The sequence below is a fragment of the Typopeltis vanoorti genome, chromosome 21, assembly GCF_054136105.1.
Source record: "Typopeltis vanoorti isolate ZY-2024b chromosome 21, IOZ_Tvanoo_1.0, whole genome shotgun sequence".
NCBI lineage: Eukaryota > Metazoa > Arthropoda > Arachnida > Uropygi > Thelyphonidae > Typopeltis > Typopeltis vanoorti.
In genome coordinates this window covers 89267573-89293606 of record NC_143569.1, presented here as the reverse complement: position 1 = coordinate 89293606, position 26034 = coordinate 89267573, and the positions used below count along the sequence as shown (strand labels likewise).

The 26034-nt window shown below is 34.4% G+C and overlaps 1 protein-coding gene across 1 annotated transcript in view; it reads left to right on the top strand.

Annotated features, from left to right (window-relative positions):
• Syt14 (Synaptotagmin 14) overlaps window positions 1–26034 on the top strand; it is a 186673-nt gene that overhangs the window by 65240 nt on the left and 95399 nt on the right. The window contains exon 5 of the mRNA XM_090411194.1: window positions 23118–23339. Within this exon, the coding sequence (XP_090267320.1) occupies window positions 23118–23339 (222 nt within the window). The remainder of the gene's footprint in view (window positions 1–23117; window positions 23340–26034) is intronic.

The window sequence follows — 26034 nt, the reverse complement described above, 5'->3', positions numbered from 1 at the left end:
GGGTTTGGACCTTTTGAGTATGTCTGAGGAGAGAAAAGAGAAAGTTTTACAACAAAGCTAAATAGATTGCATATCTAATTATAAGAATAGGCTAGGTAATAATTTATATCTATACCAGTGGCGGCTTTTACATAAGCACTGCAACATTGCAGCACCCCCAAGGAAAAAACGAAAATATTAAATTTTGTTTGTGTTTATAAATAATAACAATGCTTACAACATTATATAAATGCAGTGCAACATGTTAAAGGCTACAGCTTATGTTTCAACTTGATTGAATAGTTAATAATTGGAATTGTTCGATTAACTCTTTAGATTATGAAAGAAATGCACTGCCATCTAATGCAGTGTCAGAATTATCACGTTCGGTCAGTTGCGGCTAGACTCGCCGATATTCGTTTGCACTCATCATTGCATGTAACAAGTGAATCCGATACTGCTCAAAGAGCAGTGTTGCTACAAATAAATTGTATGCTTGCGCTCGTTATTTCTGTGAGATACGAAACTTTTATTATTGGTGTGTGTTCGTGGTGAGGGTGAAATATTTTTATTGAAAAATTTTGCCAAAAATATTTCTGCCAAATTATAGCTAAATGTTATTATAAAATATAAATATATTTTTGCTAAATTATTGCTAAGCTAAATATATCTGCTAAATTATTTTTGCCAAAAATATTTCACCCTTACCATGAACATATACCAAAAAATATTTCACCCTCACCATGAACACACACCAATAATAAAGGTTTCGTATCCCACAGAAATAACGTGCGCAAGCATACAATTTATCTGTAGTGACACTGCTGAATTAACAGTGTTGAATTCACTTGTTACATGCAGTGACAAGTGCAAATGAATATCAGCGAGTCCCAAAATTCTTGAAGTGTGTAATTTTACATATTCTTGAATATGTAAATTTACTTATTAATAAATTGGTTACTGATTATGAAAAAATGAATTATTATTTTTTTTTTTGCATATGCAGCACCCCCACTTAAAATTTTCACTGGCTGCCGCTGATCTATACACAAATGCCAGGAGCATCAGAAAGAAAGGGTTTAAGTTCATTGCTTTAGTGAAACCTGGCTATCAGAATCAGATATGGTAACTTGGTCGAGTTCAATGGGTATACTATTTTTAGGAATAACAGAAGAGTTAGGAGGGGAAGTACTGCTAATGATATCAGATGACTTAAGTCCAATTAGGATAGAAATGCAAGAAAATGACAGTAACAATGTCCTATGTAGCGGTGAGTTTGAGACTATCTGGTGTGAAGTGGAGGCTAACAGAATGAAGTATATGGTGGGGTGTTGCTACTGACCTGATGGTTCAGTTGCAGGGGACAAAGAAATTCATTACAAGTTTAGCTTTATGGTACTGAATGAGTGATCATTATGCGTGACTTTAATTATCCAAACATTGATTGGGTAGAAGAGAAATCTCATGATAAGAATGAAGAGGAATTTGTTGAATTGTTATGGAACAACTTTCTTAAATAGCATGCATAAGAAGAGTATTAGATTAGTTCATAGTGTCAGTCATATTCTCTGTTAAGAATATGACTGTTTTACCGCCAGTTGGTGACAGTGATCATGCCATGCTTTCTTGGAAAGTATCTAATTATATTGATGTTCCCATTAGAACAGGTTGCATGCTGAACTACAAAGTTGGAAATTATGATCAACTTAGGAGAATACTATTTTTGGTCCCATGGCATCAGTTACTGAATGGGAAAAATGTCAGCAATGCATGGAAATCTTTGAAAAAGTGCTTAAATGAGCACTTTGAAAAAGTGCTCATTTATCGGTATCTGAATATATTGGTATCTGAATGTATCCCTAGTGTTCGAAAAATTACATCTTTATTAAGCAAGACATCCACAAGAAGATGATGATGATGTAGAAAAAAATCTTGAAAATAAGAGTGAGAAGAGTTATGAAATATGTAAAGCGCAGGCCAGGAAAGTAATGAGTATTGTGTGGAAAGCTAAATTGGAGTATGAAAAGAAATTGGCTATGCAGGCTAATGATAATTCAAAATAATTTTATTGTTATGTTGCAAGAAAAAATGGATGAATGTGGAAGAATAACTTTATTGAATGCAGATGATACTCTAGTGTCAGAAGCTAATGAGATTGTTCAGTTAACGAGTGCTCACTTTGGTAAGATATATCAACCACGTGTATGTAACATGGTGCTCAGTGCTATGAAGAATTAGAGGTTCATGAAAATGAGGGTGAAGAGCTGTTGCATAACCTGGATAAGAATTTGTCTATAGCAGGCCTGCACAATATATGGCCTGCAGGCCGCATGCAGCCCACAAGGCTATTTATTTTGGCCTGTCTGCCTGATTAAAATTAATTAATCATACGAGGGAATATGAAATTAATCGGTTTCAATTAAATTTTTACTAAGACTGCATGTTTACGTTCATGTGATTAATGTCGCAATCATGTTTCTTTCAACTCGACAATAAATTGCATTTGGAGTTATTCCCACTGTCGTATTTAATAACAAATTATTACAATCACTTCAAGGTTTTGTTAGTACTAGTGTTGCTGCGGGGAAATTCAAAGTTATATCTCCGTGATAATGACTTGATGTCTACAGACGAGAACGAATCATATTACACAAAGTTGGCCGTGCCTTGACTGGCTTTGGCAGTGTAGTGGTTGGTTGTAGCTGGAGCAATACATTACATAACTGTTATCATAACCTGCATTATTGTAAGTTCTTCATCATTAGTTTTTTGTAATTAATATTGTCAATCTCGACACAATGAGCTTAAGTAAAAAGCGTAAAATAGATTTGGAACATCGAGCATTTAACCCTGAGTGGACAAACAAATATTTTTTATGTTGTTTAAAGACAAAATAGTGTGCATTGTTTGCTGGGAATCTATCGCTGTGCCGAAAGAGTACAATCTGAGATGTCATTTTGAATCGAAACATCCTACCCTTGGCAAGTTGGATGAAGTGATAAAAGCAGCAAAGTTATTGAAAGTCCTTAGCGATGAGCAACAAGACTTTAAAAAAGTGACATCTACAATTGAAGTTGCCACAAAGGTAAGCTTAAAAATATCACAAGAAATAGAGTGTGCTGGCAAATTATTTACTGAGGGAGAGTTGATAAAAAAAGTGTCTGATGATCGCCGTTTCCGAATTGTGTCCTGTTAAGAAATATAATTTTGAAAATATCAGTTTATCCCCGTATGACTGTTCAGCACAGGGTGGCTGATATTGCCAAGGATCTTAAAATAAGCTGCAAAAATCGGCCAGTGAATTTGTCTATTATTCGCTAGCTATGGATGAAAGTACTGCCGTGAAAGATACTGCACAGCTTTTAATATATGTAAGAGGCATTAATAAGAATTTTGAGGTGACAGAGGAGCTTGCTGGTTTGTGTTGAATGAAAGGAAGAACAACAGAAAAGGAGATCGCAGAAAATGTAAAGATGTGTGTAACCGAAAAACTATCCTTAAATTTCAAGAATTTAGTAGCAGTTTGCACTGATGGTGTCCTATCTATGTGTGGAAAAAATGTTGGTGCTGTAACATTTATTGAACAGTATGCAGGTAAACCACTGACAAAATTTTACTGCCTAATTCATCATCAGGTGTTATGTTCAAAGGTTTTGCAGTTTGATCATGTGATTAAAGTAGTATTTGTTCTGGTCAACTATATTCGAGCTTAAGGTTTGAAACACAGAATGTTTCAGGCATTTCTAGAAGAAAATGATGCCGAGTACGGGGATCTACCATACCACACTGATGTACATTGGTTGAGCCGTGGTAAAGTTTTGTCACGCTTTATCGCTCTAAAATATGAACTAGTTGAATTTTTGGAATCTCAAAAGATATGGAAAAATTCTCAGAAATAATGGATGAAGAATGGAATCAAGATTTATTTTTCTTGTGTGACATTTTGGGTCACTTGAATGACCTTAACTTACAGCTTCAAGGAAAAAATAAGTTTGTTTTTCAGTTAATGTCTTTTATAAAGGCATTCAAAATGAAATTAAATTTGTTTGAAAATCAACTTGCTAATGGGGGGTATGTCACACTTCTTAACTTGTCGACAAAATATTTCATCAGAATATCCTTCAATGGTGGGTGGAAAATATAAGAAGCACATACCACTTCTAAGTGAGGAGTTTCAAAAAAGAATGCCATTGAGTAATGAAGACGAAGTCTGCATAAAAGTGATTGAGGATCCATTTTCTGTCTAAGCAGGAAATCTACCTGTCAAACTCCAGATGGAAGTTATTGATCTCCAGTGTTCTGAAAACTATCGGGTCAAGCATAGGGAAAGTACTTTACAAGAGTTTTATTCTATTATATGCTATTCTGGATCAGGAGAAATTTAAAAGTTTGTTGGATATTGCCTACCAGGTATTTTGTATGTTTGGGAGCACATATACTTGTGAACAAACATTTTTGGTCATGAACTTGAACAAAACCAAACAGCATTCATCTTTAAATGATATCAATTTAGAGGCCAAATTAAGAACAGCCACTTCAAACATGACACCAAACTTTGATAAAATAGTGGCAACAAAGAAATGCAATGTGTCACAATGTAACATTCAGTCACTGATATTTCACTAAGAATAAGTGATATTCTCAGTGAAATTATTAGTAAACTTGTGTTTATGTTTAAGTGGTTTCTATTAAGAAATTTTGCAGCTATATCTATTTGTAAATAATTTTGATTATAATTTTAATTGTAACTCTCTAAAAAATTTAAATATACATATTAATTAGTACTTACTGTAGACCTTCTAACAAATTTACTTAAGTTTAGCTGCAGTGGACTAGTCTAAGATTCAAGGTCCGAAGTGATCTGGCCCTTGGTCAGGTGGTCCAAGTTGGGTTTGGCCCTCAAAGACAATCAAGTTGTGCAATTTGGTCTATAGGAACAGATGGAATATCAGTCCATTTGCTAAAGGAATGTTCAGCAGAATTGGCTACACCTTTCACATGTTTGTATAACTTGAGTCTCAGCTTAGAAATGATACCACAGAAATGGAAGGAATGTATGATAGTCCCATTGTACCTTGTACAATGGAACTATCATATATTCAAAAACTGATGTGTCTAACTACCGACCTATCAGTATCTCTGGTGTCGTAGTGAAGATTTTAGAGAAACTGGTAAGAACTCGCATACAAAAATGGGTAGACAAACATGCTATACTCTGCAAGGAACAGCATGGGTTTACTAAAGGAAGGTCATGTTTTAGCAATTTGCTCATATTTTATGACAATGTTACGGCTGAATTGGGTAAAGGGAATGGATACACTATGATAATTTTGGATTTTTCTAACCACATTTCATGTGATAGGATATCACATGAAATGCTGTTGCATAAATTGGAGAATATGGAATTGGAACATAATCTCATGACTTGGATTAATGGATGGTTGATACAGACAGATATCAAAAAGTGGTATATGGCAGGTGTGAATCTGTCAGATTTAAGGTGACCAGTGATGTACCTCAGGATTCAGTCTATAAATTAATGACATTAGGAAAGGTGTAACAGGAGCATATTATATTAACAAGGTTATGCTATAAGAAACTGATGAGGCTAGAAATCTTGGCACAATGGTGGATAGGAATTTGAAGTTCAAAGGTCACATAGCAAATGTTGCAAATACAACTTGGGGATAATTGCAATGTCGAAGCGAACCTTGACGTGTAAGGATAAGGAAGTCATTTTGCCTTTTTATAAGGCACTGATAACACTGCACCTGGATTATTGTGTGCAGATTTGGTCTCCGAGTTCCAAGAGGATAAAGAAGCATTGGAAAGGGTACAAAGAAGAGTTTCAAAAATTATATCTATATTATGGGATTTAGATTGAGGACAGATTGCGAGTTTGTGGATTACAGACTCTGGTTAACAGGAGAAAGAGGGGGTGATATGATAGAGTATATAGACTTCTGAATGAGTTTTATAGGTTATCACCTGATGAAATTTTTCATTATATGGAAGGTGGGGAGAGAACACAGAGTCATCCATGGAAGTTAAGTTTGTTTGCAGTCAAGAAAGGGGTAATCATTGAAGGGTAAAGAATGAGCTAGGTTTTTCTCAGCAGTGAATGGAAGTGAGTGCATCTAGTTTGAATGAATTTAAGGGAGGGTATAACAGCTGGTTTGGTGATTTATAGCATCTCTTGATGAGTCCTTGACTTCCTGGAGGTTTCAGATAATAATAATGATAAATTCTGTTCTACTTGTATCTAAGGAACGTTGTGGTAGACAATAATGTTTACTACACATATTCCTTTAAAATATCTAATTATGGTAATAGCTGATAGGAAGAAGTCAAACATCTACATTATGAAAAAAAAAAGTGAAGTGAACTGCTCAGAGACAGGTTGTTAGATTCTTAATCCTAGATTTTTGTTAATAAAAGTAATATTTTTGAGGTAAAGTAACAGCTGGTCCATAAGAAAGAATTTAATTTTTGCATACTGAAAGAATGATTATGGAGGTTAAAATGGTATCTCAATGAGGGGGATGAGAAAAAAGAAATCTTATGTTGTATACATTATCAAAGTTAAGATTGGGAGAAAAGAGGTTTTTTTGAGAGAAATAAGACAGGGGCATTCGCTGGTATTGTAGTTAAGAATATTATCAAATCCCCATTAAAGACTGACTAATATTTTAGGTTGTATTTAAGCAAATAAGAAGAGTAGTGTATAATCATATCAACAAATATTTAGATTTGCAGTTAACTGGAGAAATTCATTGATATAAGAGTAATTTCAAAAGGCACACTGTGTGCATGACAGCATTTCTCATGTTCTTGTTCCACAAAATTACTTCATTTTGTATAATTATACTTGTTTCATTGGAGCATCTGATCTTATGGAAAAATTGTAGATGGCAAGTACTTGCTGAGTCCGCTCCCTTCCCTTATCCTTTATCTCCTGTACAGTCTTGACATGATTCTTTGAGATTTCAGTCCATTTCCTGAGTCAAAAGAACCCCACTCCATTTGAAATGCTTCACTATTATTGATATGGTTTCTGCCGAAGTGATTTATTAAAAAAAAAAAAAAAAAAAAAAAAATTCTAACAGAAATACAAGACTATCCTAACATTTGGCAGCAGTGATAAGGCAGAATGGAGATTATATTGAACACCTGTATGTGTGTTAAATAATTACTCTTGTTAAATTTAACAACAGGAGTAGATTGTGCGGTACTTTTGAAATATCCCTTGTACAAAAGGAAGAGTACCTGAAAGAGCAGAGCTGTCTAGTACCTTAACACAGATTGTAAATGGATCACGATCCTTTAATCATTTTCATACATAGAATGCAACAGAGTACATCAGAGAGAAAGCTGGCAACAGTAAGTAACAAAAGACCAACAGATGGGAGCATATCCCACCAGATGTCTTAGAAATATTAAGTGTAATTATTTGACTTTCTCCCAACTTTTTCAAGGCCTAAACAAGAAGATTCCCTGTGAATCAACAATAACAGAATCCGTACTAGTGATATTTTATTTGTTGAGAGGCTTCCAAGTGTAATAAGTGACCTCTAATGGATTCCTCCATTATCCTAAGGGAAGTTGAAGTGAGTGACAAGATAGTAGTTTGATATAACAGTAAAAATTTGGTCACCCTTTCTGGGAATAGATTGGATATTGACTAATTTTTACGTGGAAGGATTAAATACCAGTAGAATAGGAGGGCGTGAGATACAAACCTTCAGAAAAATATGAGAAATACCATCCAGATCAGGCTGTTGTTATTTTTATTTATTTATTTATTATTTTGAATTACAGCCAAAACAACAGAGACTGTGAGGCCAGTGTTTTATTTCTGTTAATTTTGTGTATTCTTCTGGCCATTTATTTTGTTGGATGAAATACCTGATTTTTTAGGGAAAAATCCTGCCATCCATAGACCATATAACATTCTTTCAGTTGAAAACATTCCTATAAAGGTTTTTTTTTTGCTGAAAAAAGAGAACCAAAAGGCTTCACTTTGGCGATGCAAAATTATTCAAATTAAGTGGATATTGAATCCAACATTATTTCAAAGTCGAATAGAGAAACTACAAGAGTTTCATGCCGAATATAGAAACTATAAATGTTTTGGCAGATCCAAGCGTAAGCAATAATAATAGTGTAGCGAAATAATGTTGGATTCAATATCCACTTAAGTTGGATAATTTTGCATCGCTGAAGTGAAGCCTTTTGGCTCTCTTTTTTTCAGTAATTCTTGGTGCCTTTTGTGATGCGACACCTTTTTTTGGCAACTTGTATGGTAAAGTATAAGTTCTGTATCACTTCAACCTGAGTATTTATATCTGGGTTCGGCTCCCACTGACGAGACCTCAATGAAGGTCGGAACCAGTCTGGGTAGTGATGCCCGCCCCATAATGTATAACGTCATACATGTCCGCTAGGAGATATGTTTTACGTTATGGGAAATACTAAGGATAGTGATCAGAGCTTACTCTACCTTTACTATGAGTTGCCCCTGTCATGAAATTTTTTTTTTTTTTTTTTGCATTCTAGATAGGATTCAAACCCAGATCTCTCCATCCAGACATTATCATTACAGCTGAGTCTAGATAAGGAGATTGGTATGAAATGCAACAGAGTTCTTCTGACAAAAAAGTCAACAGAAGCATTAAATGTTAATGAGACCAAGGCTGAGCTTTAAACCTTCCAAAATGAAACCATTAAACTTTACTGACTTCTTCTTGAAATGGTTTTCACACAGAGGAAATGTTCTCCACACAATACAGGACAAGGCATCTATCTGGATCTTCAGGAGTTTGTAGAATAAGTAAAAAGATGGGTTTTTCTCTGTGTGTCATAATGAGATAGAAACATTCAGTTACATCAAAGGCAGAAGCAAAATTTGGTACGGCCATGTCTCAAAGAAACTGTCATTTGTGCATAAAGCATATTTATTATTATTACGTAACACCTCCAGGGTGTCCAAAGACTCATTGAGGGAGGGCACCTACTCTACAACGAACTGCAACTACCATTTTTAGGACTCTAGGACCGACTTCAGTTGTTGTCTTCAGCCATATTTGTTTTAGTGTTAGTGCCTGCGTGCTCACATCATTATTTTTATGTTCCCTGAAGATGGTAATGTAACATTACCAAAATATAGGAAGTATTAATTAATTTTTTTAAATTAATATTATAGTATACGTTGTCTTTCCATAAAAATCTACCAGTTAACATCATCATTACACCAACACCATCTATTGCCCATCATCACCACTAGTATTTTCACACACAGTCACAAACATCGATGCCAATGGCAGGATTTGAACCTGCAGCCTTTTCGCTGGAGAGTGGATACGCTGACAACTCGGCCAACCAGACTGGCAATTTTTATTTATTCACTTGCATTTGACAATCTCAAAACCAGATTATCACCTTTTTCAAAGTGGTGATAATTTGTTTACAACTATTTTTATTAAAGTGTAAGCAGTAGGAAGTAACGGAAACATGATATTTGGTGAAAACCAGTATCAAAATGCTTGGTTCTTATCTTGGACAGCTTTGGACTTTTTTTTTAGAGAGCAAAGGCTTAGAGATGGAAAAGTAACATGTTGAAATATGTGTTTGGCAAATTTTGTAAAATGTATTCCTCCAGCATTTGTTAATGATATGACCCAATAAGTCAACAAGAGTTCCATAAAGTGATTTGTGGTATGGAGAACATCTTCTGTATGAGAACATTCTAAGAAGAAGTCAAAGTTTAATGATTTTGGAAGGTTTAAACCTCAGCTCTGGAGTAGACTACCTCATGCTGATCCCAAACATGGATCGAGCGAGGAGGATTGGATGAAGGTTAATTATCTTTACTGGTAAAAATTTCCTGACTTTGGAAAACAAGAGTCCAAGTACCCCAATATATCAGGTGTTGGATGTGACAACCTGTAGGATCCCAGATGATCACTTTCTAAGTTGACAAGAGGATAATGCATGGATGGACATATTTTTAGGCTTAGGTGATGGTTTACACTCATCATCATTTATTCATATATGAATGGGAAATATACACAGATATATTCATATAACAAAAACTCAGAGATATGGTCTATTAGGCGAAAGTGAGCAAAGTTGCTTTGTTTTGTGCTAAATGGTAAATGTCAGATATTTCATGAGCCTCATCTTAAAAAAGAAGTTTGCTTACGTATTGCCAAAACTATTTCTTTGGTCTTCCTCTTCTCTGTGTCCATTAGCTGGCTGTAGAGCACACTGAATGGGTGGACCTTAGCTGGTATCCAAACCATCTCAGTTGACTTTTTTGAAGTGTTTTTATTAGGGGTCTTTGCTTACTTTCTTCAAGAACTGCAGTATTAGGAATGTGATTGTACCATGTATATCCTAGTATTGTTCAAAGACGTCTTAAAGCTATTAATATTAACTGCTTTCTGAGTAGTGATGTTCCATGTCTGGGCACTATATGTAAATATGACTTGGTTTTGTACAGATGCATTTTGGTATTTGTAGTAATTAGATTCCAAATGGAATTGAACTTAGTGTTTTCTTTTCACTATGCATGAGTATTGATGTAGGAACCAAGGTACTGAAAATCATTTTACTTCTTCAAGAATGTGGTCATTTAGTCTAATATTTTCTTCTATTCTATTCTTTAGGACTTGAATTTTACTGCTATTGACTGCCATCTCAATCAATGTTGCATTTTTACATAAATTATCCAGGTGGTTTTGGGCAGTCTGAATGTTAATCAATCAGTACATCATCTGCAAAATAGACTATTTATGTGAGTTTGGCCTACTGAGTCTACGAGAATTATTTTGTACCAGATTTCTGCAAGTCTGAATATGTAATCAAGGATAATAATAAAAAGATATGGTGCCAAAGAATCTCCCTTATGAACTCGACTTCAAATAGGAAAGTTCTCAGTCATCTTTCCATTAACCATTACTATTATGTGATAATCTGATATGGTTCTGCTATTTCTTTGATTATTTTCAAGGGTGTTCCTTAATAACTGAGAATTTTGAACACCATTTGTCTGTTGATTGAATCAAAAGCTTTTGAGAACTCTATGAAGTTTAAGATTAAGGAAAGATTTTTATCTTCAGCAACTTATTAAGGCAATGGATGTGTTCAACAGTGCTTCTGTTTTTTCGAGAAACCTGCTTGATTTTTGAGTAGAAGAGGTATTACATATGGCTCAGTTTGATTTAGAAGTATCCTGTTATAGATTTTCAGTCTAATAGGAAGTATTGTGATTCCTATGTAATTTTTTGAGTTGCTTAGATTGCCTTTTTTTGGATATTGGTATTATTAGGCTTTCTTCCCATTGGATGTAGCTAGAGCTGTATTACAGATATTTAACAGTTGTTTCCAAAGCTTTTTTCCTCCATGTTTTATAGCCTCTGCAGTTATACCATCCAATCCAGATGCTTTCTCATTCTTTTTGGGTTTTTAGTGCAGGTTCAGATTCTTGCATTGTAAAATTGTTATGCATAATGAGAAGTTCTTTTTGGATTGTTATTTCTGGCAAAGCAACTATAGTGAAGTTCACTGATGAGTTATTCAATAGTTTTTAAAAGTGGTTCTTCCAAATTAAGATTTCTTCATTTTTGTCTTCAGGTATCTTGCCATTTTTAGCTTTTATGCTTAATCTTTTGGGCTTCCTTTCCTTGGTTTAATCATTCCAGTATTTTGTCTTAAGTGCTTAAGGGTCAAAGCTGTATAACTGCCAGGAGACCACCATGTAACCTTTTGAGGAATGCAGAGAATTGACTGTGGCTTCTGGCCTAATGTCCAGTCTTCACATACTCTTGGTGTGCACCCTGTTAGGTATCTGCCTGGATATACTGAACAAATGAGGATGGGCTGGCAGTTTTGGATTTTTCCAACCAAATTGTATGCATATGGAAAGAAGATGCAAGAAATAAGAAAAGTCTTATTGAACTATGTTATAGTTAATAGCTGTTTTTCCACTGGTTCAGGACACAAGAGTATACAGAGGATTTGAAATTGGAAGTGATCACTATTTAGTTTTGAGCAGGATAAAATTGAATTTCATATTGAAAAGAAGAGTGCATAAGAATGTTGAAGAAAGTTTTAAAATTAATTGAGGTTGAGCAGCTTTCAGAAGTGAACTGCAGACTGAAATACACAAACATCATTGAAGAAAAATGAAAGAATTTGAAAACAAGAATCAAACCTTGGAGATTCAATTGCAAATCCTGAAGAAAACATTGATTCATGGTGGACTCAGGAAGTTAAAGAGGCAGTGAAAGAAGAGAAGAAAGCATATTGTAAGTTCCTGGCAAGTAAGCTTATGCACTTAGAGAATACAGAGAAAAATGTAAGAAAGTGAAGCACTATGTAAAACAAGTTACCATGTTTACTTACTTGTGAAATGGAGTAAAAAACCAGGTTTATATTTCAAATAACTTGGTATCTTTAACATATATTATATCCAAGGTAAAAAAACTCTCTACATCTATCTCTCATCCTGAGATTTTTATTTAATAAGGTCAAAGCACCTTATGGTAACTTGTTTTGGTAAAATATTTATAAGCTCTGTATTACTTAAAACTTAGTATTTCTTAGCCTGGCTCCCACTGACGAGACCTCAGTAAAGGTCGAAACCGGTCTGGGTAGTGGCCCCTTGCCTTTAATACATAGCATCATAACATCTCCTCCAGGATATCAGGATATGTGCTTTGCATTAAGGGTAAATATTAAGAATAGTGATCAGAGCTTTTTCTACTTTACCACGAGTTGCCTTGACTTGCACTACTTGCAGGGTCAGTTAGACTTGCAACACTTGTAGGTGCAAACTTGACTGACTTGTCTGTTTGCTTACTTGGTAAATGGAGTAAAAAACCAAGTTTATATTTAAAATAGCTTGGTATCTTTAACATATATTATACCCAAGGTAAAAAACTCTCTACATATATATATATGTATATATATATATATAATTCTCGGTATAAAGTCATTTAATTTCCTTTTTTATATACAGTTCTACCGAGTAAATAATGAACATTAATATATATATATATATATATATATATATATGTAGAAAGTAACCAGGTTTAAAATAGCTTGGCATCTTTAACACACACACACACACACATTATATATATATATATATATATATTATGCATGGAGGTTGGTTCATTTACTCGGTTGTTAAACATATTTTTTAAAAGAATTGAATGATATAAACCAAGAAAAAAGGAAAAAAAGGTTTAATAGTATCACACGACTAGTTTCGGCTTTTTACAGCCTTCTTCAGGTGTTTTTATAAAAGAAAAGAAAAAACATTAAACATTGATTCTGTGCAAAGTATTCAGGGTCAGTCAGATCTAGTACAACTAGATCGGACTGACCATAGGAGTGGTGGCAGATGTATTTTTTGTGTTCATCTAGGCAGATGTTAGCAGATCTCCCAGTTTGATCATAGTTCCAAGAACAAGGACCCTTATAAACATCTGGAATAGAGTGGAGGAAGTGGATCCTTTGAGAGCAAAGAAGGGAAGCCAGCTTCAGATGAGGCTTATATTTCTGTTTTGGCTATTTTTTATTAATTGTCTCAGATATTGGGAATAATAATGACATTACTGTAGTCTGTATGTTGTGGAGGGACAAATAATTTGGAGATCTTTTTGGCATTGTAACCATTTGATAGGAAGATTTGGTGAATAAAGGCAGACATGCAATTGGAGTATCTTAAAAAGATAGGCTTACTTATAGATCACACTACTTATGAACAGCTAGATTATGATCCCACCAAGTCTCAGAAAGAAAAAAAAATATTAAGAAAGCTTCTCAAAAATGTCAGATCTTGGTCTCCTGAAGTTTAAAACAAAAAAACCCCGCAAACCTTTTAGTCCCGTATCCCCCTCCAGATATACAGATTGCCCAAAATTCATAAACTTAATTACCCTCTCCATCCCATAGTAGATGCTACTGACTCTCATTTCTTTAAATTAGCCAAAAAGTTAGCTAAATCTTTAATTCCACTCGTTTCAAATCTTTAATCCAAAATTTAGTTTTAAAACAGTAATGATATCATAGTAAGCTTTGATGTTACATCCTTGTTTACAAATTTTCTCCTTTCTAACACTTTAAATTTACTGAAAACTGTTTTTCTCCTGACATCATTGATTTCTTGAATTTTGTCATCCATACTGGTGATATCTCTTGGAAGAACATCTTATTTAAACAGAAGTACTTTCATGGGCTCCTCTCCTTTTCTTCCAGAGGGAGAAAAGGGCTCCTCCATCTAGAAAATTGGCTAACATCTGGCCAATTTCTGTGTTAAGCATTTTGAATAACATGCACTTGATACTGCCATTCTTAAACCTTCTATTTGGCTAAGATATATTGATGATGTGTTCTCTATTTAAACACATGGCTGAGACAGATTAGTCTTTCCACCTCAACAGCCAGCATCTCAGAATCCATTCACTATAGAAAAAGAAAATAGCAATAACCTGCCTGTTTTCCTGTTTTAAAGACTCTAATCACACATCTGCTTACTGGCATCCTTTGTTTCTCAGTTTACAGAACTCCCCCCCCCCCTGCCACACACACACAAGTAGATACAATAAACTTTCCCATCATCCTCCTTCTCAACAATATGGTGTCATCAAAACTCTTCTCAACTTCTGTTCTACCCCTGTTCTTCCTAGGCTTTCCTTACACCTGAACTCACCTTTACTCTCCAAACCTTTCTGTCCAATGGTTACAATGCCAGAAAAATCTACAAATTATCTGTCCCTCCAATCTTCTCACATCCCTCTCAACATACAGACTACAGTAATGTCATTACTAGAGAAACCTTTTGAAACTGATATTGTCACTTTCATCTATAAAAAAATATACCAGTAGCAACATGAATGTTAGAACTGTTTTACTTTAGAAAAAAAATAGCCAGAACTTTAAAAAAATATAATCTGTGCACTGCTTTCAAGCTCATCTGAAGCTGGCTTTCCTTCTCTGCTCTCCTAAGGATTCACTTCCTCCAATTTGTTCCAGGTGTTTATAGAGTTCTTGCAAATTATCATATTATGGTTAAACTGGGAGATCTGGTAACATATGCCTACATGAACACAAAAAATACATCTGCCTGCACTCATTTGTGGTCAGTCAGGTCTAGCTGACTATTCCTTAGATACTTTGCAATGGATCAGATGGAATAAAACTGTTATGCTTCATCATAGCAAATACAAACTTGAAACGCTCTTATTAGAATCAGCAACAGATTTAAAAAAACTGGCTAACCTTAATAAATATGGTTGTGTTGTCTTACCAAGATTTGGAAAACTTCAATTTTTATACCTCCAGTCTGTCAGTACCCATAGATGGCATCCCTCATAGGACTTTATGCTTTAGATCAGAGCTTCTTAAACTGTGGGTTGTGACCCCAAATGGGGTCATGTAACCAAATGTGAGGGTAAATATCAGTGAGTGTATTCCTGTAACCTCTCTGGTTACGGGAATACACTCACATCTCATACAAAACTTTTATAGTTTCTATATTTGGCTTTGAAATAATGCTTGATTTAATATCCACTTAATTTTTATAAATTTGCATCGCCAAAGTAAAGCCTTTTGGCTCTTTATTTTAGTAAACAAAATAAGAAGCATTGTATAAAACTGCTGAAAAAGATGGACTTAAACATGAATAAAACAAAACCTCTTAAAATGAACAACACTGCCAGAAAGAAATTAAAATTGACCAACATGCAGTAGAAGATAAGAACTTGACATTTATGGAAGTTAATGTTTATACTACTAATGTTGTGTATGTATGTCATAGCAGCAGTGTGCTGTTTATTCTTTAGCATTTGTAAAACATTTGTTGAATGTCACTCCTGGATTTAAAATTTCATTTACTTCTTGGAATGTTGTTGACTGTTTAGAGAATGTCTGTATCAGTTCTATCTCATCAATCTCTCTATGTTGTTCATAACACACTGCACAACAGATATGAAAACGTTTTTATAACTTCCACTCATGAAAGGCTATAAACCTGTAGTTCATAAGTGGGCTATCTTGCCTTCTTTCTACTCCTGTAGGAGTAGAAAGAAGGCAAGATAGCCCACTGCAGAAAAATTGTGTCCAAAGATAGTACCCAAGGTAAGATAAGATGGCACTTTCTGTTCTTCTTTTGGTATGGTCCCTTTTTTCCATTCTACAAAAGAGTTTTTTCATCAGCTTCTTTATTTATTTCATTAATGATTGCATTATGAAAAAAGTTTTACAAGTGTAAGGAGAGAGGAATAAATGGACTTCTGTATCACAGCTGGAAGATCAAGATTAATATGAATGACAGGGTTATCATAATCAAAACAGTGATATATAAACAAAATAAGAAGCATTGTATAAAACTACTGAAAAAGATTGACTTAAACATGAATAAAACAAAACTTCTTAAAATGAACAACATTGCCATTAAAATTGACCAGCATGCAGTAGAAGATAAGAACTTTAGATAAGATAAAAGCTTGAGTTACAGGAATGTTGTTTTGATTCATATTGTCAATCCACAGCACTAATAATTTTTCATTATTTCACTCTTTGAATAAGATGTTCTTGACTCTTGCATTAACAATTCCTGTATGTGAACACTTTTTACACACACACACACATTAGAATGCCTCTCACCTGATTCTATACATTGAATCACTTCCATTTTTTTCTCATTGGTAAGTGATTTTTTTTTTTTTTTTGCTAAGATATCATGAATTGCTGTATGTTTAGAAAATTTTAAGTTATTGTTTAAATACTAATATTAATAAAACTTTCACTTTTTTTTTTAGCAGTCCTTACAATGAATGTGGTTCACAGTGGACCAAAACTTAAACTGCTTTATAATCTCTACCCACAATGCTATCGAATATTAAACAAGACAATTGCAAGTCAAATGAGGTCTTCCTGTATTTATTTGTCTCCCTTCTATGTATTCACAACAGTATGAAATACATTGACAGAGTACTCATAATTTTGCTATATTCTTTGCTGTGGTCATATGCTACTATTCGCTAATGTCACCTGTAATTCTTTCTCTTTCTTGCCACACAATGGAAGAAGTCCATTGATTTCCTTTGCCTTGTATTTTTTATGTGTGCGTGAATAAATGATGTCATAAATAATGATATTTGAAAATATGTTTCTGGTCATTTGTCATTCTGCTCCAAAAAATTAAAATGTGTGTGTGTACATACACACCACTGATCAAAATGAAAGAGATATCAAACTACCTGCTGTTGGTAACAAGTGCAACAAATTTTCTGTCTACATATGATTAGTGAAATCAATGAAGGGAAGCCAGTTTGAGTTGTGAACATTGAAGTATCCATGGAAGATGACCTGACTCTTTGGGATAGACTCCAGAAAATTAAGCTGCAGAGAAAATTAGCAGAGTAGTGATCAGAATTTTGATAGTGATAAAGACAGCACATGAATGCACTGAAGTATGGCAAGGAAATTTTGAGCTAAATCAGATCATAAAAGGGGGGAATTCTAGGTTTGGCATTCTCTCACACACAATACCTGATCTAATGATTGTATATGTACCATTTTTTTTATAGACGAAATCATGTAAAGTTTATGAAAATGATAAGTAACAAATAACTTGTTACATTTTTTATTATGAAATATTTGCCCAAGTTTAAAGGCATCATCCTTAATATGAATAAGTTGAAATGCAGGCATAAAAAAAAAAAAAAAAAAACAGAAAAATTAAACAACATAAACATGAAATCATGGATCAACACAGTCATGTTGTACAAAATTCATAAATTGATGTTTTTTACAATAGTGTTGAGGCACAACAACCCCCCCCCCCCTTAAACAGGAGATAAATTGGGTTGAGATTGTAACAATACTTCAGTTATGATTGTATAATCATCCACAAAAGAAACTTTATGTAGGACATGAGTCTTTTTCCAAAGAGCCATGTGTTTAGTAGTGATAGCATGTTTTGCCAGATTAATTCTTCATCAGGCATTTAATGAATTTTTGATGTTCCTTTAGATCAGTGGTCTCCAAACTTTTCGCCGTGAGGGCCACATTGGGTACTTCAGCACTGTTCAGTGGGCCGTAGTAAAAAAAACTAGAACTAGATATAAGAGTTTTATTGAAAGCAGATAAAAACTGATTACAGAGTATGTGAGATTAAATTATCGTATATTAATGACAACAAACACTATCAGTAAATTCTCATATTTTTATCACAAATTATAATAAAACCATTAATGTGAATGATTTAACTGTGTTTGTGTTTTTAAAATCTTATTAAACTCAGGTTCAAATTTTGAAGTGCTAATTACAAGTAGTGATTTCAAATGTTCATTAAATATATTTGCCCTGTATTTTGACTTGATATATTTCATTCGGGAAAAAGTTTGTTCGCAAAGATACGTTGTCCCAAAAATAGAGATAAATTTACAAGCAAATTTCTTCAAATTTGCTTGTAAAATTTTGTAAAATTCAAATTTTTTTTCTTTGTTAGTCCATTTTAACCGACCTTTTACAGTCAGAAAGACCGTAACTTGGATTACGGTTACTTTTTGCTATTCGGGAATATATTTTGAACACAATTTTAATTAATGCATTTGAAATCTATCAACACCTCATGTTTTTTTTTTTTTTTTTTGCGGATTCTTATTGAAAAATTAGTCCAATTGGCAGGCCGGATAAAATCATATCACGGGCCGCATCTGACCAGTGGGCCGTAGTTTGGAGACCCCTGCTTTAGATGAACAGATTTGCTCGATTGTAAAAAATAAGGTAAACTACAAGCATATGGGACCAGATAAACATTAGGAAAGGCAATGGGGAAGTCTGTCCTTTGCAGAACCAATTCCCCATTGCCTTTCCTAATGTTTATCTGGTCCCATATGCTTGTAGTTTACCTTATTTTTACAATCGAGCAGATCTGTTCATCTAAAGCAGGGGTCTCCAAACTACTTGTGAGCAGGGCGGAAAGCCACTTGAAGACCAATTGACTTAAGTATATTAGAAATGCATTTGGAAATTCCTTTAACATAAGGAATGGTGACACAGTTGACCTCATCTTGAGAGACAGAAGAAGAAACCTTAGTTGTTTATGAACTTATGGATGAAACACTTGCTATAACCATTAGGCAATGTACTTCTTTCAACGAGTCATTTTGAACATGATTTTTTGGAAAAGTCTGCTTAAAATAGCTGGATGCATTGCTACTTCACCCCAGTCTTAATCAGTCTAGTAGTTTATCATTATCTCTTTTGTGTCAATATGTACTTCTCAGCACTACCTGCTTCAATTTTATTTATTTTTTTTTTTAAGGACTAAAGTACAATATGACTAGGTGCCTCATGATTTCACCATCATATTTGCATTTAATTTTTTTTTGCTGTATTTGCTTGTTCCTATATTCCAATTCATTCATAGGTTATCTCTGAGGTTATTCATGCTTCATCCATGTTAGTTGACTGAAAATTTTATAATAAACAATTTGTCATATGAGTTATCCACATAATACCAGAAACTTTACAAAGATTCAATGAAACAACCAACAACTTGAATAAGATTGCTTCAAATTTTTAAAATAATAATTTTAGACTAAATAATACTTTCTTTAATCACAAGAGCCAACACAATATGGAAAAATAACAGAGGACATATCTACCATAAATTATGTACTAACAAATCAAACACTAAAAACCAGATGGGATATTTGAGTTCTAACATCTGTGGACATTGGAAATGATTGTGGACTGTTGATGGGAAAATTTCATCTCCAGCAAAATACAAAGTGATAAGCAAAATAAAGAAATACAAGGAAATATTATGTTTGGCCATATAAGAATACTTCTGCAAAATACAGAGTAATTAAAAAAAAATATATATATATATATATATATCACTAATGAGAAAGATATAGATTGGAAAAAAATTAAAACATTAAACAAGTTACCATAGGAATCCTTTCCTTCATGCTTACATGGTGATCAGAATACATTATGAAAATTATGGAAACAACTACCTACCATGTTGGAGTAAAACTTTAGTTTAATATAAACCAAAATAATATTTATTTTGGTTTATATTAAACTAAAGTTTTACTCCAAGATGGTAGTTGTTTCCATAATTTTCATAATGTAAGTTACCATATGAAGCACTGAGACAGGAACAAACTGGAAAACACAAAACAAAATGCCTCTGTCTCTCAGTATGCTTGAAGAACTATACTATCCAAAAAAAAAAAAAAAAAAACATTTAGTAAATATTTGCAAGATAATCCTAATATATCCAAATGAAGGTGTATAAAAGAATAAGAAATGAAATAAACAACAAAATAAGACTTAAGATTTCAAAACAAAAATATTGATGGTTGCTCTAAACATTTGGGATTATGACTTTTACAGAGCTCAGAAGCAAGTATGGAGAATGATCCAAAATCAGAGAAAAGAAATATATTGAATACATAAGTATTTAATTTATTTATATGGGTTTCCCCTCCCCCTGTTCCTCCACTGTCCCTTAGGACTGGTTGAGCCCTCCTAGTGAGGGACTAAGTATGTATTTTTATAACTGTAGATCCGTGTGTGTGTTCATGGGCCAGTTTGCCTGTTCTGAGGGACAAAAAACTCAAGTTTCCAGGTGAAAAAAACCCTCTACCTCTGTAGGAGACCCGCTAACTCATGTTTAGTTGAAAGAGATTAGATAAAGGTTCCTCACATCATGGATGGGAATTGAACCCAGGTCTTTCTGACCAAAGGGCTTTGTTGAGCTACAACATTGCAAAAATAGGAACTAGTGAAATTTATAATGAAATGACTGAAAACATAAGAATTTTAATTATATCTTTAAGAAAAGACAAAATCTTCAACAAATGGAGGATGAACATTACAACACCAGATTTAAAAAAGGAATAAAATGTAAACCCAAAAACTATTCTTGAATAAAATTATTGTGCATTACTCTAAAAATATGTACAAAATTTCTCAGAAAAGATCAAGACTAACTTATGATGAATAACAAGGATTCTGTGGATATTATACTTGTGCTATATCTGTTCTAAACCAAGTTATAAAAGTATAAATATTGCTTTGCTATTTTAGAATATAACAAACCAATATTTATGCATGTTATTAACTTGGAGAACTCTTTCGATAGAGTCTGATTACAGGATGTCCTGAAAATACTAGTATCAAGAAATATACCATTTCAAATTATCAAAATGATCAAAGATAAATACACAGAAAATCCCTATTAAGGAAAGGATCAGACAAGACAAGTCTTTGTCCATCTTTATTTAACATAATTATGAATGAAATAATAACAGAAATTAAATAGAATAGAAGCGAAAGAAAATTTAAATTGGTTGATATGCAGATGATGTGTTACTTGCAGGAAATAAATACCTCCAAAGACAATTATTAAAATCTTTTGGCAACAGTGCATTCTTTAAGTAAGGCTGTTGATTAGTTTTATAAATTGTAGGGAATATTTTTGTATGGAAACATTTTATTTGAAATTTAGCGATTTCATTTGTCACTACCGCTTATCAGGAACAAAGTCTTGTTTAGAAATCTTATCCATAGGCTTCCTAATTTTGTTACTTTAATCACAGATAGGCTCACCTTGAGTGATGATATCAGCACATTTGTTTCAATATAACAACAGTTATTATGAACAGAAAGAAGATTTAGCTGTGAGTTATCACTTTCACCACAGCTGACCCATTGAAGTTTCTTTAGAGAGCTGTCATATAAAACTTAAAATATGGCTGTGTTATGTAGATGATGTTTTCCTCTTTGGTCAATAGCTAAAGAATAAGATTGTCCAGTTGATTTTGCCTACTATCTGAATGAGTTCAACCGCAAAATAAGTTTTCACTCTTGAAATTGAAAAGAACAGGTTATTTCCATTCTTGAACATATTAATCTTATTTTCAAATCAGTATATATATAAAAATCAGTATGCAATATATAAAATATACACATACTGGCCACTGAATTGGAAACCTTGATGCAAATGTACGGAAACATCACTTACAGTATATACGAAAAATACTTGGTCACATGCTTCACCACATGCTTTAGGTAACTATTTAAGAATGCTGCTGGTCAGTAATCATCAATAGCATTTATCACAATGGGAAAAACAAAGGATATTTTGAAGTTCGATAAAGGACGTATTGTGTCCATCTGACTGGAGTCATGATTTTGGAAAAAAAAACAGCAAGAACTGACTAGTTTCTCAAAAGGTGAGTTATCTTGGGTGTAGAAAAACAATCTACATTACTTGTCTAAGAGGTGTAACTGTGGTCCTAAGACAGTCTGTCAGGAACAAGATCACTGTTTGAGAAGGCTTGTATGAACAAAACTTCCTGTGTGCAGCCTTTAATGAAAGCTGTTCCTGACCAATATCTCATCAAACTATGTGCAGAGAATTGAAGAGGATTGGTATTGGCAGTTGCTAAAGGAGTTCTGATATGGTATTAAATAAAAGTTTCTAATTCAGTGGCCGGTATGTTTGTGTGTGTGTATTTAACATAAGTAAATACCTAATGAAATACTCACCTCTCACCATCACCTGGCACAAAAATTGGGCATAATCATAACTCCAAAGGTTTTATGTCCCATTTCAAAGCATGTACCATATCAAAGTGAGTCTAATAGGTACAATGAGAAAACAGTTGATAATGTTTGTGGATAGTACCTGGAGAGATCTCAAATTTTCAAGAAAATTGGATTTACAGAGTGGCTGTCTTGCAATTAAAATGTAGCAGTTAAAATAGCCTTCTGAAGCAACACAACCAGAAAGTAGTCCTAACATCCCTGAAGAAAGTGTTCACAATTTTATGAATACCCATACAACCACACTTATACTTTCTTCTACTTCTGAATAAACCAGATGTCTGCAAGATACGTTAGTTTTTATCCAGAAATATATTTACATTATATATCTGGACATGTTTTACAGAACATTATTCTTACAATTCCCCCTTCCCAATCTGATAATTTTGATTAAGCTGGAATGGGAGAATATTTTAATCTTTGCTGAAATTGTATTATTATAAATGTTACTTTATAAGTAATAAATGTCATTAAAGTTAGTTATCTCATTAAAATAGGAACAGCTTTTGCTTATGAAGAAGTAGAGTCATCAACAGACAGTGAAGATGAGGTATTGCAAAGATTACAACAGTCTTCCAGTCTTTATACTGGGCTTAGAAAGGCTGCCGGTTGCTCAGGCATGGATCAGGAATCTCATCGTCAAACAGAACGACCTATTGATTTTGCAAAAACATTTTCATCATCAAATATCTCAGCAACTGAAGGCCCTTCAGCCCATGGTGATTAATTCCATTTCTTAAAATCATTTTATTTTTAAAGTGGCATCAGATGATTGCAGTATTAAGAAACGAACAAAAAAGTTTGCAACCAAATTTTTGTTGCCTGTGTAGCCTTGTGGCTATGTTCTTTCTACAATGTTAATTCATATTCCCTTTCAGCTCTGCACACGTACACTGGTCAAAAAGGGAGTGCACATGCCTTGTAACTTGCACACAGTATTTTTGCTTGCAGAATTTTTAATATACAGTTATTATTTTTGAACATACTATAAAAATGAATTATATTAAATATCACCTATTTTTTTCATTGTGTAACCTTCTTTCGAAATAGGACATTCTAGAAATATTTGTTAAATACTGGATAAAATATTTTTAGAATATCACTTACTTTATTTAGTAATTTCTCAATTTCTCCACTCCAATATTACTTTAATGCATTTGGACTTAATACTAATTAGTTACTTTTAGCCTGCATGAGTGAAAAACTGAACAGTGATGTCAGCAAATTGGCTTTCAGCCAAATATGAAAAAAACTGAAGACCCAACTGTTGCTTAGGAGCTCATAGCAATGCTGGATAAAAACAGGCAGGAAAGATGGAGCTCACTCATCCGTGAACTCACTTTCACCACATCTAGCCGGAAAAGCTAGTCACTTCTGAGAAAATTAGGTGGAGCAGAACCAACAACACACAAAACAACAGAGATACCTCCTGAATAAATGGCTAATCATTTATTGAAAACCTCCAAGATACGTTCCAGCTCAATCAGGAAAATTACTGTTCAATCTTCCATCAGATAAATCCTGAAGACGGGCCCCGAGTTTCCTGAACTTGTACATCCAGTATCTTGGGAAGAGATACAGGTAGCCTTAAAACTCACCAAGAATGGCAAGGTTGCAGGAAGTGGGTGGTATCCTCCCTGAGTTTCTAAAGCATCTCGGTCAACAAGGCCAAACATGGCTGGCTGCCCTTTTCTCAAAAATTATAATGACTGGTAAACTACCAAATCTGCAGCGGGAAGCCAAAATGATTGCCTTGCCCAAACCAGGGAAAGATCCAAATGATGTCAAAAATCTACGACCTATCTCCTTGCTTTACTCCACCTTTAAGCTCTTTGTAAGAATTCTCCTTAAAGGAATTTCACCACTCATCGATAGAGCACTCCCAATTGAACAAGCTGGCTTCAGGCCAGGAAGAAGTTGCTGTGACCATGTCCTGGCCCTGATAACACAGATTGAAGCAGGCTTCCAAAAGAAACTTAAATCTGGAGCCACTTTCATTAACCTAACATCAGCTTATGACACAGTCTGGATCAGGGTCCTCCTCCTAAAGCTAGAAAATATTATAAGGTGCAAAAAAAACTTTCAGCTTTTGAATCCATTCTCTCCAACAGAAAGATCCAGGTCCATATTGGCTGGAAAAAAGAGCAGGCCCAGATTCCTTCACAACAGTCTCCCTCAGGGCTCTGTGTTATTCCCTTTAACATCTACGTGTACGATTTACCACATACTAGTTCAAGCAAGTATATGTACGCTGATGACCTACCGATTCTACATCAGTCCACCTCCTTTGCCAGCCTGGAATCAACCTTGAACACAGACCTGAACATCCTGGAAGAGTACTTCAAGCAGTGGTATTTGAAGCGAAATCCAACAAAAACTGTGTCCACAGTATTTCACCTGAACAATGCAGAGGCAAATCGACACCTCAACCTTTCTTTCTGTGAAAAAATGGTAGAACACGAGCCTCACTCGAAATACCTTGGAGTGAGCCTGTACAGAAGCCTAACCTATAAAAAGCACATCACCAACCTGTCCAAAAAAAATTAAAAGGAGAAACAATATCATTTCAAGGCTTGCTGGAACAACCTGGGGTTGTGGTGCAGAAGTCCTAAGGTTGTCTGCACTAGCCCTTGTATTCTCTGCAGCAGAATATTGTGCCTGTTTCTGGGAAAGAAGTGCACACACTAACATAGACACCAAATAAACTTTACCATGCACACGATTAGTGGGACAGTGAGAAACACCCCTCACTCCTGGTTGCCTGTCCTATCTAACATTGCTCCACCAAACATACGGAGAAGACAAGCCTCGATTAAACAATTTATAAAGCAATGAGCAACCCACTCCCACCTGCACCAGTCTCTCATAAATCCACCTAGTCTTCGCCTAAAATCTAGAAAGCCTTTATGGTTCATGGATGAACTCTCTTCAGCTGCCCTGCCATCAACACCTGACATGGAGAGGATACTGGTCCAGCAATCTCCTAACAAATTGCTTCCTAGTAGAAGATCCCTGTGCTCTGCAGCCTGGTTTTGCTCTTCCTAGGAAGATTTGGTCATCAATCAGTAGGATCAGAACTAACCAGGGCAGATGTGGCTACCTACTACATAAATGGGAAATGGGGGCTGTTAGATCACCCTTATTGTGATTGTTCTCCCGTGGCTCAGACAATTGCTCATATTGTGAACAACTGCCCAAGGCACCATTTTCGTGGTGGTGGTGGTGGTCTACAGGACATCCACAAGGTGACAGATGAGGCCTTGGATTGGCTTTCCAGACTGGACATTGACCTGTAGCTGTTCTGTGTTCCTTTTGCCATAAGAATAAATAAATTGACAAAAGCATATTATTTTACAGTGTATACTGTCTAGACAGTATAGCCACTTGGACTCATGCAAAAGCTGATGGATTTTT